The following is a 16,619-nucleotide window of genomic DNA, read 5'->3' on the forward strand; positions in this document are numbered from 1 at the left end:
CTGCCTGCACCGTCTCCCAAGAGTTGACTGCATTTGGGTCCAACTTACCTCGCAACCCTTGACAAGAAGAATATATTTATCAGTAAATGATCTCGACTGGAACCTGAAAATCTATGACTTTATTGCTCAATTGCACATTTTCTTACTTCTTTATTTATAATGTAGAACTCCAGATATACCGTCCCTTTGCTAAACCAGTGCAGCATTGTTCTTAGTAATGTTGGCAGCAGCAGTTTTAAGTATAACAAACGCTGGTTTTGGAGTTTGGCGAAGGAAGACGGAACAGAAAGCAACAGAGAGAAAGTTCACACTTCATTTTATTTGACCGAACAGTTTCTAGTTTACTGAACCAAAAGCATCTCATCAACAATTCTCACTGTACTGAGGATTAAATATAGCACTTCATATGTGTGCAACACTTTGAATGTTAATGTGTTAACAAAGGGACAAACATATATAAATGAACAGTTCAATCAAACTGGATTTGCATTAATTTCAGCTCTTACAATAAAATAAAGCAGATACATTTCTAAAACTTTAAGTTTATTTGAATTACAGAGAGTCCCATGATCCATATGATGAAATCACAACTAGGCTTGAACCATATCTGCAACTTCATATCTAGTCCAGTCCAGCCCAAAATTTGCGATGTACAATAATTATATATTATATAATTGTATTATTGTATTTTATGTTTCAAGCGATGCTGACATTCTCTTCTCTCAATATTATGAAAAACATTTCATATGCCAGTAAATATTGTGATATTCAATATTGTTGTTGCTGTTTCATCCTTCATCATCAAGTCTCATTGCATACAATTATTTCATATAACAATAACCAAAGCAGCTGCTTAATCAATGAATTTTGTGGCAATTGATAAATGTCAAAGATGTAAAACAAACCCAAACTAAAAAAGAGACAAGTGGTCGCATCAGCACAACAACAACAAAACGCATGTGCAGAAAATCAGGTGAAATAAACTACATTTGTGTTTCCCACCTCTGTTATGTCTGATCCCAGCTTTACCTGAAAATGTTGAGTTTAGAATATGTTGACCACCTTCATCCTTTCTAATCCCAATATTTCCCTAGTTGGTCCTGATCTCTGCTTTGTCCAGTCTGGTGACGACGTCGTCCTTCACTCCAGAGAGCTGAAACACACAGTCGTACCTCCTCCAGTCTTCAGGTGTGACTGATGAAATGTTCAGGTCAACTCTCATCTGGAAGGTTTCATCATGGTTGGGGAGGATCTCTCCTTGGTCCACGTCCTCATGAAGCTCCTCTCCATCTTTCCTCCAGAACATCACAGCTCTGTGAGGGTAGAAACCTGTAGCGTGGCAGCTGACTGGAGAGGAGGGAGTCTTCTGGAGGAGAGACACTGAGGGAAGCTCTGGAGGGGGAACAGAAAAACAGCTTGTAGTTTCTTATCATTTTCTGCAAACTAACATTACCATTCCTGTTTGATGGGATGTGTTTTGAAAGACTTTGTTACACATTTTAATATATATGCCAAATGTAATTTAAAAAAAAGGTGTGGTGGGACAGAGGGGAAAAAGACAGATGAAGAAATGTGAGGAGGGAGAGAGAGAGAGGTTAGAAAGAGCAGAGGTGAAGAGACAGTGATGGAAAGACAGAGTGAAAGAGACACTGAGGCAGAAAGAAATGGGGCAGAAAGGAAGAAAAGTGGTGATAAATATGTAAGAGAGAGTGACAGAGAGAAAATGAGGAAAGGAAAGAGAGGTAGAGGTGAGAGAAAATGAGAGAAATATAAATGTGTGTAAACTGACACAGTCGGTCTCTGGATGTTGGTTTGTATTTATTGTTACTGTTGGTTAGAAACAGAGGAAACGTGAAGACTGTTGTTGATGAAACTTCATCAGATCATGTGATTGTACCTGTTCTCAGCATAAGGATCCTCCCATAGTCCAAATACTTCTTCAGCCACTCAGGACAGATCTGGTTCAGGTACTGCTCTGCCTGTGCGATCACAGCGTTGTTATTGTCCCACTTGTGTTTGGTGATGACAGCCTGTGGTGTTGGAGCGATCCATGTCTTTGTCTTTAGGTCAAATGCTATGAAATCTTCTCCATCATAACCGAACTGCAGAAAACCCTTAACCTCTTCAGTCTCATCGTCCCACTCACAGCCGTACATCTGCTGGACAACGTGGACTCCTGAGACAGAGACAGAGATTGTTGTAAACAGACTGAGATCAGCACAGTCAGTCATTAACAGCTGATTTCACACCTTTACCACAGATACACACTGATCCTTTCCTGTAGGATCACTGATATTTACTATAACTAACTATCCTCATATGTGCTGAAGCTAAAACAGTCATCTCTCCCTCTCCTCCTCTCTCTCATCACACTCTTCCTCCATCTCTCTCTCTCTCTGTCGGTCAGGACGACCATCTTCTCTCTGAATAACACTGAGACCACGCCACAAGAAAGCAGCAGTTTTGTGTCTTTAAAGAAAAGAAATGAATTATTGAACAACTGTAAAACTGAAAATGTGATATTTTATGAAAGGAAATAAAAGTTTTAAAGTGCTGAACTAATTTTGTGTTATGAGATAATGAGAAACTCTCATCACATCCTCTCTAGTTTATGTTGACACCAACACACTGTGGCCAAGTGAAGTTAATGTGATCCAATCTGGAGTTTACTGTGTATACATTATGGGATGGACAAATGTGGTCAGTGCAGTAGAATAGTGCTGTGATCTGTATGAAAAGATTCTTCATCACTCAGGTTTATTTAAACATACTGGTACTACTGTCTCATGAGGACCCAGCAGAAGCAGCCTGTGTCCTCTTTACAGTCCTGCTCCATAGTTTAAGAAACCGGGCAGGACTCTTCTTCTGTGTTATAAAAGTGTTGTGTGAACAGGTTTCTAAAGTAGAGTTATAAGGGATCAATTCACTCTCATGGAGATAAAGTAATAATCTCACTCTGAGGAATGTGTGTGTTGTTTAGTCTGACGGTGTGTGTGTGAGTGTGTTTGATACTTTGCAGCAAAGCAGGAAAACAACATGTTACCAGTAAAACAATGAAACATAAACAAACCTCCAGTTTGGTCGAAGCGCTGCTTTGCAATTCCAATGTTGGCTTTGAAGGATGGCTGGTTACCCACACAGATCTGAGTCTGTGTTTCCCAGTACTGTGGATCATCTGCTGTGACTTTGTTCATCCAGTCCTGTTTGGGTACGTTTCTGTTGGTGTTGCTGTCACAGTGGCTTATCTGGACTTCATCAACCAAACCAACAGACACGTACTCTGGGAAGTTTGGGACTCCAGAAGATGCAGTGTAGAAATACTTCAGGGAATGAGTCACTGTGGGGAAGTAGTAAAGATCATGATTTTATTTTCTTCATAACAACTTATTTATAGATAAAACATTTAATTCGTCTTGAAACATTTATTTATTCTGAAATAAGTATGAAATGAGTCGGATATTCAAGTCATGTAATCATGTACCTGACTTTCATTGAGGCACTTTTTTTAAATTAGTCATTTTTTCCTACTGTTGCATATGTAATTGTGAAGTGAAACTCTGATTTAGTGTTCAGTTAGTGTCGAATTTATTCTTCAATTCCCCATACTCATATTGGTTAGAAATATATATTTGCAAAACTCTTACCAAAATATACATGATGGACGTGATTTAGTTTAAATCTGCTTTCTATTTTCAGCTCTAGTTGATTATATTATGTCTGCAATTGGCCCCAACAAACAAATAGTGGAATTCTCTCAGGATTGACTTAAAATATTTCTGAATATTAGATAACTTAAGAAAATACAGGTCAAACTATTTTACTATATGAACTTAATATTTATGTTCAGTAGGTTGTCATTGATTATGTGTGTGTTTTGCTGTGAGCACATTGTGTCAAATTAGAAAGTATTCACAGACACACATTAGTTATTTATTTAATATGAAATAGGGGCCAAATATTTTTCTTCTCCTTCCTCCTTTCAAATGCATGAAATGTACATGAGAATGTACATTAAAGCAATCTGATAAGAAAAGATAATTAATGAGTAGTGATGTATCATGTTGTGGGTGTAGTTAGAAATAAAAAACTTAAACCTAAACTGCAGTTTTATCTTTATTTACACTTTAGATGAACTGTAGTGACATGTTTCGTGAATGTGAACATTTACACCTGATGAATGAAAACGCAAATAAAAAAATATTTACACAGTTGATACAGTAACAGTAATGATTACTGACACTAAATAAAGTATTAACACTGAGCATGTGACTTTAATCAGTCATTCAGAGCACAAAACTTTTTATATACATTCAATTAAATTAAAGATTCCAACTGTCAATGGTCAAGTGCATAATGTGCAGCTTTGGTTAAGAAACCCTTTATTCTAATGCCCCATTTTATCTCATTTTCCCTTTTTCTGCAGTTATCTGACAGTGTGTCGGACTTCTCTCTGCGTTGGGACCGTATCGATCTCAATGATCCTGATTGAAGAGAAAAGACACTTTTCAATTGCCTTTTCAAAAATAGAATATTGGCTTTCCTTCTTGCCATATTAAGGATCAATGACATGAACAGGCTGATTAAGGTAATGAGTTTGTTACTTTGGGTCTTTACATTTCTCTGCAAGGAAGACCTGGGACTTTTCCTTTTATAGTTAAACAATGTAAACATGTGTAACTCACCTGCGGCCGCGCCGTGTATTCCCACAAGAAGCAGAAGAATCAAGGTCTTCATTGTGACAGAGAGGATTTCAATCTTTGATACAAATGTAACTAATGTGTTTCTTTGTCCAGAGAAAGACACACTGTGTTTTCAGCTCCAGCACTAGAGCACAACTAAGGGGAAGATATGGAGCTGTCCGAACTTCAACCTTCATCTGAGCCAATGAGAATTTAGTCTGAGCGTGTAAGTCACTTAAATCTGGGTTAAACTGACTGAGGTTACTGACAAAAGTGAGAAAGAGGCTGAGAGGAGGCACTTTATTTTGGTTTCTCAGTGTGTTCACATATGACAGGAGTGTTAGAACTTAAACTGCTCACACTCTGTAAATGTTTTATAGACTCATGTGACGTGATGAGCAGAGATGTAGATCTTTTCTGGAGGTCAGAGGTCACTGTGAGCTACAGATCAGATACTCTGGAGCTTGTGGAGAGACAGCAGCGTCTTTTTCTTCTTCTTTTATTTTATGTGACAGTTCTGATTAAAATGTCAACATCAAACAAACAAATCCAAGTGTTGTTGTCTTGATGTTACAGGGAATAAATGTGGTGAACTGCTCCCTCCAGTGGTTCAACCCTCCAGCTGACGTGCAGCAGTACAGTCTCTCAGTGTGGACTGTGGAGGACCAACAGAAGAACTAACAGGGGATTTATTTCAGATGATCAGTTTGCAGTAATATCTGCTCATTAAAAGAGATGGAGGAAACATCTTGTATTCTTTTAAAGTCCATTTCCAATAAGATGTTTTGTTGAGTTTCAGGCACAAATCAGACCTACTGTCAGGACAGACCATAGAACAACACGACACAGTGAACATGAAGCAATAATTTACTCCAGTGTTTCACTTTTCAAATGAAAACAAGGAGGAAAGAAATAAAAGACAAACGTCAGCTGGGCTCTGTGCTACAGGCTAAATGCTCCTGGACTGACTGGAGCTGTGAACGCTGCAAACTGCTGCAACAAGAGAAATCCAACTCCACTGTTGATGTTTGAAGCAGGTTTGAACACCTGATGCTGCTTTTCATTTTGCTGCTGCTGTGGCAGAGTTTATCATCACTTTAGAAAATCTTATGAAATCTAGATTGAACTGAAAAACCAAAAAGAGGTTGAAGTCAGACCCTCAGTTCTCAGCTCTTCAGTATCAGTCGTGACTGTTACACAAACAGAGCAACATGCGTCACATCTTTTCCCCAGGTGTAAATGTTGTATTTAAATAGTTAGTGACGTGGAGGCTTGAGCTCCGGTTGATGAAGGCTCTTCCTGCTCACTGCTGATCATCACCTGAGTTTATCACTGACTTCACCTCCACAGAGGAGTCAGCAGTGGGACAGCGCCCCCTCCAGGCCACTTATGTATCTACTGTTGACCTGTTCATGGGAAACCAGCTGAAGACGTCACCTGATTCACTTTGTCAAAACATCATGATGACCCATGACTCTCTGGTCGTATATTCATTATATATTATATTCATTCATGAGGAGAAATGAAGTCAAATAAAATCCATTAAATATATCTAGTGTCAGTGAACAGCCTCACTGAATCGTACAGTAAAATACCCCCCCCCCCATCACTGCCCCCCATCACCACACACACCAACACTGTGTCTGCTGTGGAAACATTCAGGTTTCTGGGCTCCACTATCTCCCAGGACCTGAAGTGGACACACAACATGGACACCATCATCAGAAAGGGCCAGCAGAGGACGTTCTTCCTGCGTCGGCTCAAGGAGTTCCAGCTGCTGATCATCTCTGCTCCTCTATCACTGTCTGGTCTGCTTCAGCAAACAGGACAGGAACAGACTGCAAAGGACAATCAAGACTGCAGAGAGGATCACTGGCGCTGAACCGCCCTCCATCCTGGACTTATACACTATTATATATATACTATTATACAGACTTTAATCAATTTGGAATCTAAACATTATCAATCAAAGTAGGATATATGCCTTATTGGCTTTTACATAATCAATGAGTCAGTACCATAATTGGGGGTATGCTACAAGTTGCACATCTTACCCTTGCCCCTTAATTGAAATACAGTGAAGCTCAATGCTTGAGATAAAAACACTAGATTAAAAGTGAAGTTCAAAGTTTTCAATACCCAAAAAAGTACACGTACACAAAAGTTGACTATGTTGCTGTGACGGGAGTAAATTTAGTTTATCTTCACATCTGTCGAGTAGGTTAAAATAACAGCCAGGTAACTAAATATTACATCTGCAATATAAAATAAACTATATGATAGTGAACATACTGAGATCTACTGGTAAAAGTACCAAAGCAAAAAGTGTAATAATACTCCTGCGTTCAGTTCTCTCCAGGCAGATTTCAGTACAACGTTTTGTTTTTTCAGGGGAAAACCACTGAGGCTTGAGGTTTACAGTGTGAGGAAGATTTACGCAGAAGTTTTACACACATGATGAAATAAAAAATACACATACTGTGACATTTGTATTTCCTCTATTTTGAGTTAGTAAACCTCGAGGCCTTCAATGACAAACAATAAAATAACTGGGAAAGAATACAAGAATACATGTTTCCAAAAGAGTGTAAAAAATACAAAAAGTCACATTCTCCCTTTGAGTTATCTGTAAAGAGTCACATGTTCACCATAATAATGTAGTTCTTCCTGCTCTTTACTTTCACATTTACAGGCCAGAGCCACGTTCATTTAGCCTGAGACAACGTGCTGTATGTGGAATCACAAGACACACAAATCATACAGATGTGGAATCTTGGGACTTTAGTAAAGGAACAAAAGTACAAAAGGAATAAAACAGCAACTTCATTAACATTCATGTGTATAACCCGACACAAGTCATTTTGTTTGCGAAGCTGAGAGAGAAACAGTCCCTCGTCCCTGAACACCAACAGGAAATGTTTTCTATCAGTGCTGAGAATCTTAAAACATCCCACAGCCCTTTAACAATCAACAATAAAATCAAAACATAATGTTTAAAACACATCTAATTATGGATAATATGGAACAAAAAACAATATACTCTTCATTCATTAAGGAAAACTTAGACATAAATTATTTTTCACTTCGGCCTGATTAGAATCTAAATGAAACAATATTTGAACTTTTATCAGTTTCAAAGAAAATATACAAGCAGAACATATTTACACAACTGGGAAATAAATGTTCTAGTGATGCTTGTGTGTGCGTGTGTGTATGTGTGTGTGTGTGTGTGTGTGTGTGTGTGTGTGTGTGTGTGTGTGTGTGTATATGTGTGTGTGTGTGTGTGTGTGTGTTGTGTGTGTGTGTGTGTGTGTGTGTGTGTGTATGTGTGTGTGTGTGTGTGTGTGTATGTGTGTGTGTATATGTGTGTGTGTGTGTGTGTGTGTGTGTATGTGTGTGTGTGTGTGTGTGTGTGTGTGTGTGTGTATGTGTGTGTGTGTGTGTGTGTGTGTGTATGTGTGTGTGTGTATGTGTGTGTATGTGTGTGTGTGTGTGTGTGTGTATGTGTGTGTGTGTATGTGTGTGTATGTGTGTGTGTGTGTGTGTGTGTGTGTGTGTGTGTGTGTCTGGGAGTGGGCGACGTTGATACCACCTATCATTGTATATGTAATTTGATGTTACTTCATGTGTAGTTATGAAGTAGTATATTTCCTGGAAACTAAATGAGTGACTGTTTAGAGATGCAGCAGTGACCAGATGGAAATATGTGTCAGTTAAAGAGTTAATTTACCACAGTGACGCAAAACTGCATCCATCCATTTTCTATCCTGCTGAGTCTGAGGGGCCTGGAGTCAGTCCCAGGCAGGAAGCCAATCACATGCTTAATCTCCATTTCATGTTGCATGTTTTTGGATGTTGCTGATTGATTCTATTCAACAGGGAACCAGTTATCTCCAGGTGACATCATCATATCACTAGTGTATGTATATGACAAGGGGAAAGCATGTACAGTGTGTGGGTGTGTGTGTGTCTATATTTCTGTATATTTAGATTTGTATTATCAATATTGATTTTACAAGAAAACCCAACACCAGAAATATGAAAGTGTAAATATGGTGGGTTCGTTTTAGATGAACACACAAATCTTAAATCCTAAATGAACTGTCTGTGTTTGAACACAGCTGTGACGCTTTCACTGATTTGAATGTTATTGTTTAATTTCTCCCAAGTAAAGAAAACAATGATCATTTGATTTACCAATATCTAAGCAAATATTTTATCAGTGGTAATTCCACTTTTTCATTTTAAACTAAATTCTCACCTTTTATTTTTGATATTTGTCAATTCATTTTTATGTGTTCTCTTTATTCCAACCAATAGATTTCCAGCCCTGACTCTATGAATTTATGTTTTGCTTGATGAATAATCAGTGAATTCCCAGTTCATGGAGGAGCATGTGGGGACACGGCTCCTTGATCCAGAGCTGAATGTCTCCATGAACCTGAAGAGACACAAAGAACAACGTCACATGAAGTGACTGTAAATGTCTGGAGAGTTCAGTTCCACAAAGCCACATATTTACATGTTGACAGTATCATCTGGACCTAAAACAGCCGTGATACAGTCATTTAAGGATTAACATTATGTAAACTGAGTATTTACCTACTCTGAGAACCATCTCATTTAACTCAATATAAAATATCTGTGTAGAAAACCCATTTAAAGTTAAAGCTTTTCTTTACAACTACAAGTTTTACGGTGGATAAAGAAACAATTACATGAAGTTGTTTTGCACAAAGTTTAAAGCAGCTTTGTTGAACGTCTGCAGTGACTCACTGTGTTCAGGCTGGAGTGTTTGTTGCTCAGGCGTTTGGATTCAGTTGCTCCATGACCTCCGGGTTGCTCACAGCTGTAAGGTCAGAAACACACTGTCAGCCCACATCCTCCTCTGACCTCACTCTGTTTTACAAACAGCTGAAACTGCAGGAAACAGTCCTGAGAACGTCTTCAGCACAAAACACAAGAACCTTTTTACTCTACAGAGATCATGTGACATCATAGAAAACACAGTAGAAAACAAGCGTTACTTACGAGATGGAGGACGCTTGGCTGAAATGAAAAGAAAATACAAATAATTTCAGTTGTTGCAGCTGAAAATACTAAAACTCAGACTGATACAGATCCCTTCTCCCTGTTGTTTAGATCTTACATTATTTCTGTTCCTGTAACCACTCCCTTCACCCATCATGCTTTAGTCGCATGATCCTCAGACTGTGGCTGTAAACCCTGCAGCTCTCACTGGTTCAAACACATTCTGTTTTGCTGGGAACTGAAGTTTGTTTCACTTTTAAAATCTGGATAAAGCATCAGCTCAAAGTCTAAGATCAAAACAGAGGAGAAAGAGACGACGTCTGTGGTTTGGTTTCTCACCACTCTTCTTTCTGTAGATGAAGAATCCAACGGCGCCGATGACGAGAGCGAGAACTGCCACTGCAGCGATGATGATGATGATGATGATGATGATGATGATGGTGATCAGGGGAGGGGACTTCTCTGTGGAGCAAAACACAACAAACCAATCACAACCTGTCCTGATGAAGCAGGTCAGAAGAGACGACCACACCACCTCCCTGTACAACGGCAGTTTAGTCTGTGTACACACCATATGTCTGTTTGTCCTGGTGGTGTTACTTTCAGTTTTCATCCCTTCTGGTCTGTAAATAATGAGTGTGTGTGTGATCATTTATCTGTGTCTGTTGTTGTTGTTGTCTTTGTTTACACGTCTGTTCTTGTCACTGTGTGTGAGACTATGAGACCTTCTGACAATCACAGTCACATTACTGTGAACAACTGGCCAATAAACCTGAGTCTGACCCATTTACTGACAGATACATTTATATTCACCCAGTTATTACATCATTTACTCTCTATTCATCTTCTATAACTGACGAATGGTTAAGTCAGTGCAGTGGCTATAATCTCTAAACTGAGGTTAGACAATAATCCAAACTCAAACTTTGTCTGTTGATTCCTGCAGAAACCTAGAATTATATTTTTACAATGATTTCAGCTCTAGAATGAATTTATAAAAGTGGTAAATTTCAATGTAGAAAAAAAAGAAAAAAAGAATAAAATCATGTTTAACTATCGACATTGTTCTTGTATTAAAGTAACAGTCAACAAGCAGTACAGGAAATGTGGTGGACACACACTTTAAAACTTCAACTTTAATCAGAAAGGAAACTTATTAGAAAGATATCAGTTGTTTTCTAGCATTTGTCAGAATCACATGATGATACTAAAGTGAGATACGTGTTGGTTTAATACTGATCCAGCCTTAAAAACATTTAGAAACTGGATGAAAGAAACTGACCAAACAGCATCTATTTTGATGGTGACCTTTAACAACTTCAGAGCTGGATGACATGTCGTTTTTTTACACTGTGCACATGATCACACAGAGACTTGTTGACTTAATTACAGATGAGTTTTACCCACAATACACTGCTTTCCCCGCTCAGAGTAAGTTCATAGATGTTTCTTCTGAAAGCTAATAGGTCAGTTAAGATGAACTCTGTGGCTCCTCCTCAAACATGAAGAAATAGCCTGTGTTTTCCTGATGTGACGTCACGTGTTGTCAAGTGGTGAAAATGTTTCCTTAATCTGCAGTTTATTCAGCTCTGAGCTTCCATTAAAATGAATCCAACAGCTCCTCCCATCCACTGTCTGACTTGACGTGGTGACGTTGACGTGCCAACATCCCCCTAAGCCCCACCCCCCTAAGCAGCTGAATCTTCAGTCTTTTATTCGTCTTCATCCAAACAAGATGGAAAAGTTATTTTTGTTGCTTCTTCTCTGTCTCGGTTCATCAGCAGGTAGGATCACGTTTTACATATTTATTTCACTCTTTCTCTCTCTACTTCTTTACTCTGCATTTTTCTCCTGCGTCTCACTCCTGCATGATTTAGTTTCACTTTCACTTCAACTTGATAAAACAATCAACAAACAAGTTTTAACTGAATCCTACTGAATACATTATATTTATAATGATTGTAAAGTCTATTAATTCTCGAAAACCTTGTTTGTCCCACAGTGAAACACTCCCTCAAGTATGTTCTCACTGCGTCTTCTGGAGTCACAAACCTCCCACCTGTTGTGTCTGTTGCACTGATCGATGATATTCAGCCAGGTTACTGCGACAAAGAGTCGTTACAACCACGGGACTGGGTGAAAAATTATTTAGATACCGACCCTCAGCAGCTGGCGTGGTACAGTGAAAAGTGTCATGAGATTCTGCCGAACGTCTTCAAAGCCAGGATCTCCAATGTGAAGCAGCGCCTCAACCAAAGTGATGGTACAGTGTGTTTTTATGTTTCATTGTGAACTCTTATACATGTTTTTTAATACTTTATTTTCCACTACTCATTAATTCACTCATTATATTTTTCATGCACATGAAATATTCAGAGTTAAACTGCAGGAGGAAACATGGTGAGAAACAATAACGATGTAACGATGAGGAATTATTTAGCGATCAGAGCATCAGCTGTGTCAGACAGTGAAAGTTTGGTTGTGATTTCCACCTTTTGCCATTTTGAAATTGTTCCAATAGAAACCACTAATGATTATTCAGTAAACAGGGATGTTTTAATGCAGACACATGAGCCTTAGCTATGATCCACCTTCCTTCCAATGGAGGCAAGACACTGGAAGCAATAACAGAGAGAGTCAAACAATCACATTACTATGCATCACCATAACGCAACACACATTTATTAAAGATCATCTTTTCAGTGGAGAAATCATCTGTACATCACTGTTAACTTCAGTCTCTGTGTCTGTCTCTGTCTCAGGTGTCCACATTTTACAGTGGATGGGCGGCTGTGAATGGGACGATGAGACTGGAGAAGTTGTTGGTTTCATGCAGTTTGGTTATGATGGAGAAGATTTCATGTCATTTGACCTGAACACACTGACATGGGTCGCTCCGAAGCCACTGGCTGTCGTCACCAAATTGTCATGGGATGTTGACAAAGCGAGAATAAAATACAATAAGAACTTTTTAACTCAGATGTGTCCCGAATGGCTGAAGAAGTATGTGGACTATGGGAGGAGCTCTCTGCAGAGAACAGGTAGAATCACATGACCTGATGTAGTTTCATGAACACAACAATATTCATATAGACTACTCAGACTGAATTACCAGTGTATCATCACTCCTCTCAGTCTGACTTTACCTTCTTTAGAGATTTGAGTCAGTCCTGACCAATCAGTAGAGACGGACATGTCAGGTGCTCTGACATCACTTTCAGTCAGCTGCTGATGGTCAGTGGACAGTTAGTTTGAGTTCAGTGAGTTAAAGAGTTTCATGGTTAGAAGAGAAAGATGCTGTGAACCATAGAAACAGGTGAGTCCTTCTCCTCTAGTGACTCTCTTTAGTGGAGGAGTAGTTCCCCTCTCTGACTACATACAGACTGTGGGGGTTGTGTAGGAAACCTAACATATGTTGGGATCGGCTGCAGAGCAAACAATTCATTCATTCATTCAGACACAATCTAACACTAATGTGTGATAGGATGACATGATGGAGAAATGACATTTTATATCCAGAAGGTCAAGGGTCAACTTCACTGTGACATCATAATGTTCTGCAGAAACACCTCTGGCCATTATTGAACACTGTAACTCAGGAAGGAGAGACTGTGACCATGTTTCCTGTAACTTGACTGGTTGGTGGAGGGATACAACGCTTCATCTTGATGACTCCATATTGAATCTCTGCATCTTTCTTTTCCCTTGTTTCCTTTCCTGTTTGTCCTTTTTCATCTTTCTCTCTCTCTACCCCTTCACCATCTCTCACCTCCTCTACTTCCTCTCCCTCTCTCTCTCTCTCTCTCTCTCCCTCTCTCACTCTCTCTCTCTTTCTCTCCCTCTCTCTCTTCCTCCCTCTCTCTCTCCCTCTCTCTCTCGCTCTCCCTCTCTCTCTCTCTCCCTCTCTCTCTCCCTCTCTCCCTCTCTCACTCTCTCTCTCTTTCTCTCCCTCTCTCTCTTCCTCCCTCTCTCTCTCCCTCTCTCCCTCTCTCTCTCTCTCTCTCTCTCTCTCACTCCCTCCAGAGCTTCCCTCAGTGTCTCTCCTCCAGAAGACTCCCTCCTCTCCAGTCAGCTGCCACGCTACAGGTTTCTACCCTCACAGAGCTGTGATGTTCTGGAGGAAAGATGGAGAGGATCTTCATGAGGACGTGGACCAAGGAGAGATCCTCCCCAACCATGATGGAACCTTCCAGATGAGAGTTGACCTGGACATTTCATCAGTCACACCTGAAGACTGGAGGAGGTACGACTGTGTGTTTCATCTCTCTGGAGTGAAGGAGGACGTCGTCACCAAACTGGACAAAGCAGAGATCAGGACCAATGAAGGTAAGAGTGAGATCAGCAGCTGCTGAATGTGACGTCATGTCTGTGGTTTGTTCTCAAGTTCAGCTTTGAATTCTTCTTCGACAAAACTCATAATAACAAAACAGTTAAATCATTAATATAATCAGACCAGATTACCAGCAGATCTTTTTGGATTTTTTGAAGCTCTAAAACTTTTGTAAGCGTCTTCCATCCTTCCATTTCCTGCTGCTTATCTGGAGTTGGGTGGCAGTAGGTCAAGCAAAGTAGTCTCCACCTCCCTCTCCCCACCAATGTTTTCCAGCAGCACCTGGGAGATCCTGAGGCGTTCCCAGGCCAGATGGGATACATCATCTCTGCAGCGTGCTCTGGGTCTCCCCTGGGGTTTCCTCCAAAGGGAGGCGCCCCCAGGAGGAGTCCTGATCAGATGCATGAACCATCTCAACTTGCTCCTTTCGACGTGAAGGATCACCGGCTCCACTCTGAGCTCCCTCCAGATTTCAGAGCTCCTCACGGTTTCACAAACCACAAACAAGATTGGTGACAAGGGACGACTGTGGCAGAGGCCACCGCCAACTGAAAACGTGTTTGACTTCTTTCCAAGAATATGGAAACAACTCTCACTTTGGTTATACAGGGACCAAAGGCTCCTAGCAGCTGGACTCAGAGCCACATATTCCCACAGTAGCTCCCACAAGATCTCTCAGAGCACACTGTTTCATCACAGTAACAGCAGGTTTGTGCTGCCTGTCCACTTGTGTCCAGTTATTTTTGGGGCATTTTATTCCTTTAGTAGATAGCTACAGTGGAGACCAACAGGAAATGTGGAGGAAGAGAGTAGGGAAATGACGAGCAGCAAATGGTCCAGCCGGACAGGAGTCAGGGCATTTGTGCACATGTGGGATACGCCTCGACCACTGGGCCATCAGGTTTCCCCCCTGCCTGTCCACTCTTTACTTAACCCAGAAAACACAGAGCAGCCAGTGGTCAAACCTACACAACATGATTTTATCCTGTTGGATCTACTTTGCTGAACTTTAGTCTTGATCATTTTATAAATTCACTGTTTTTTTTGTAGCTTTGTAGCTGTTTTCCACAGTGTGTGTCCAACACATGAGGGTTTAATATATATTTAAGATAACAGCTGAATAGGACGAACAGATTCATGGATGGATGGATATACAGTTCTGTTCTGTTCTAACCTGTTTATCTGTATCATCTGTAATTATTTTGTTATGTTGTTGTTCACCAGAGAAGCCCAGTAACGTGAGCGTCTCCATCATCACTGCAGTGGTTGTTCTCACTCTCGTCCTCATTGCAGTCACTGGATTCATGGTTTACAAAAAGAAGAAAGGTGAGAGAGAAATAGAAAGATCACCTGACTGTTACAATCCTTTGACTTTAGTCTGTGAGTTGATGTTTTCATTCAGATTTGTCTTTTCTTTTGATTTTAGCCAAACACGCTCCACTTTGTAAGTAAAACTTATTTTCCTCTATCTCCAATGATCTGACACTATTTATACTTTAGATTAAAATGTTTTAAACATGATTGTGTAAATCAACTTTTTGAAAACAGTTTCTACATTTCCTGTTTATAAAAGTTCAGTGCTGGATGAGTGACTTTACACAGTTTCTCACAGTGTGTTTCTGCTCTTACAGCTCCTGACAGCGACTCTGAGCTCTCTGAGAAACTGAATGAAGGAACCTGACAAACACTCAGTCAGTGAGCTCACATGGGAGGGAAAAGTGTCATGTGACACATTATACAGCTGAAAGAGTCTAAATGATGTTTTCCTGTAGCAAAAGTGCAATAGCTTTATATGAACAAAGTGGGATTAAGGGATAAAAACAATCTTGCTTGAGGTAAATGTCAAATATAGTTATATAGTTTTATTTTTTCATGATTGATTATTTAATTTTATCATTGATCTTACATTGATGCATTAATCTGTTTTTGATCATTTTTGAATGACAGTTTCTGGTTTTACTGTAACTCAGAGAAACATCTAACTAACCTCTGTTTGTTATTGAAACCATCTGCTTTTCTTTGGTGAAACGGTTCATGGGAAATAATTAATGAAACTGCTGGGTATTATTAGACTGGTGGAACCAGATACACAGTGATGGTACTTGGACTGATAAGTGGAACATGGCGTTCATATGATGTTGTCTATAAACCAGTTGGACCAGCCCATGTGAGCTGATCATGTAGATATGAGGCAGAGGCAGCAGAGTATCTGCTCTTTGACTGAATGAGAGAAGGATTTAAAAGCTGCTTAAAGCAACATTAGCTCAGGGTTAGAGAAGGTGTCGTCTGTCAGAGGTTCAGTAGATTCATGACAACACAGACTGACACCCACTGCAGCGTCTAGTTATAGATCAAAGATCATTTAACTGGAGAACTGGTCATCTACAGGACCATCAAATATAAAATGTGTTGTTCTTTCTTTTGCTGCTCATGTTCCACTTTTCAATAAAGTTCAATTTTCCAAAGATTGTCTTTATTTCTGAAGTTCACATGTTCATCTGTATCTGCAGGAATATGAATATTATTTGAGCTGTCAATCTTCACACAGAAGAGCTGGATGAGAGCAGAGTCAGCTCCCA

General features: G+C 39.8%; 2 protein-coding genes across 3 annotated transcripts; one reads left to right on the plus strand and one right to left on the minus strand.

Annotated features, from left to right (window-relative positions):
* Positions 1-299: 299 nt before the first annotated feature.
* On the minus strand, positions 300-4,848 carry LOC130183671 (H-2 class I histocompatibility antigen, Q9 alpha chain-like). The gene is made up of 4 exons (XM_056399291.1): positions 4,683-4,848; positions 3,071-3,337; positions 1,898-2,176; positions 300-1,392 (listed from the first exon to the last, which is right to left on the minus strand). The coding sequence occupies exons 1-4, from the start codon at positions 4,732-4,734 to the stop codon at positions 1,091-1,093; spliced, it is 900 nt and encodes a 299-aa protein (XP_056255266.1). The 5' UTR covers positions 4,735-4,848; the 3' UTR covers positions 300-1,090.
* A 6,399-nt stretch (positions 4,849-11,247) lies between these two features.
* On the plus strand, positions 11,248-16,505 carry LOC130183383 (major histocompatibility complex class I-related gene protein-like). 2 transcript variants are annotated; one of them, XM_056398716.1, is made up of 7 exons: positions 11,248-11,494; positions 11,713-11,973; positions 12,473-12,751; positions 13,734-14,036; positions 15,265-15,366; positions 15,467-15,484; positions 15,672-16,505. In XM_056398716.1, the coding sequence occupies exons 1-7, from the start codon at positions 11,446-11,448 to the stop codon at positions 15,719-15,721; spliced, it is 1,062 nt and encodes a 353-aa protein (XP_056254691.1). In that variant the 5' UTR covers positions 11,248-11,445; the 3' UTR covers positions 15,722-16,505. The 2 variants fall into 2 exon arrangements, with proteins under 2 accessions (XP_056254691.1, XP_056254692.1); XM_056398717.1 differs by lacking the exon at positions 12,473-12,751 and having other exon boundaries at positions 11,253-11,494.
* Positions 16,506-16,619: the final 114 nt, after the last annotated feature.

The sequence above is a fragment of the Seriola aureovittata genome, chromosome 16 (genome assembly GCF_021018895.1).
Source record: "Seriola aureovittata isolate HTS-2021-v1 ecotype China chromosome 16, ASM2101889v1, whole genome shotgun sequence".
NCBI classification, from domain to species: Eukaryota; Metazoa; Chordata; class Actinopteri; order Carangiformes; family Carangidae; genus Seriola; species Seriola aureovittata.

What these genes read in the sequence shown, in the direction of transcription:
- LOC130183671 (XM_056399291.1), bottom strand. Translation starts at nt 4,734, where the DNA reads ATGAAGACCTTGATTCTTCTGCTTCTTGTGGGAATACACGGCGCGGCC. An exon ending in GCGCTTCGACCAAACTGGAG is followed by an intron (nt 2,177 to 3,070) that starts GTTTGTTTATGT and finishes TCTCTGTCTCAG; the next exon opens with GAGTCCACGTTGTCCAGCAG. An exon ending in GATCCTTATGCTGAGAACAG is followed by an intron (nt 1,393 to 1,897) that starts GTACAATCACAT and finishes TTCCCCCTCCAG; the next exon opens with AGCTTCCCTCAGTGTCTCTC.
- LOC130183383 (XM_056398716.1), top strand. Translation starts at nt 11,446, where the DNA reads ATGGAAAAGTTATTTTTGTTGCTTCTTCTCTGTCTCGGTTCATCAGCA. An exon ending in GAGCTCTCTGCAGAGAACAG is followed by an intron (nt 12,752 to 13,733) that starts GTAGAATCACAT and finishes CACTCCCTCCAG; the next exon opens with AGCTTCCCTCAGTGTCTCTC. An exon ending in AGAGATCAGGACCAATGAAG is followed by an intron (nt 14,037 to 15,264) that starts GTAAGAGTGAGA and finishes GTTGTTCACCAG; the next exon opens with AGAAGCCCAGTAACGTGAGC.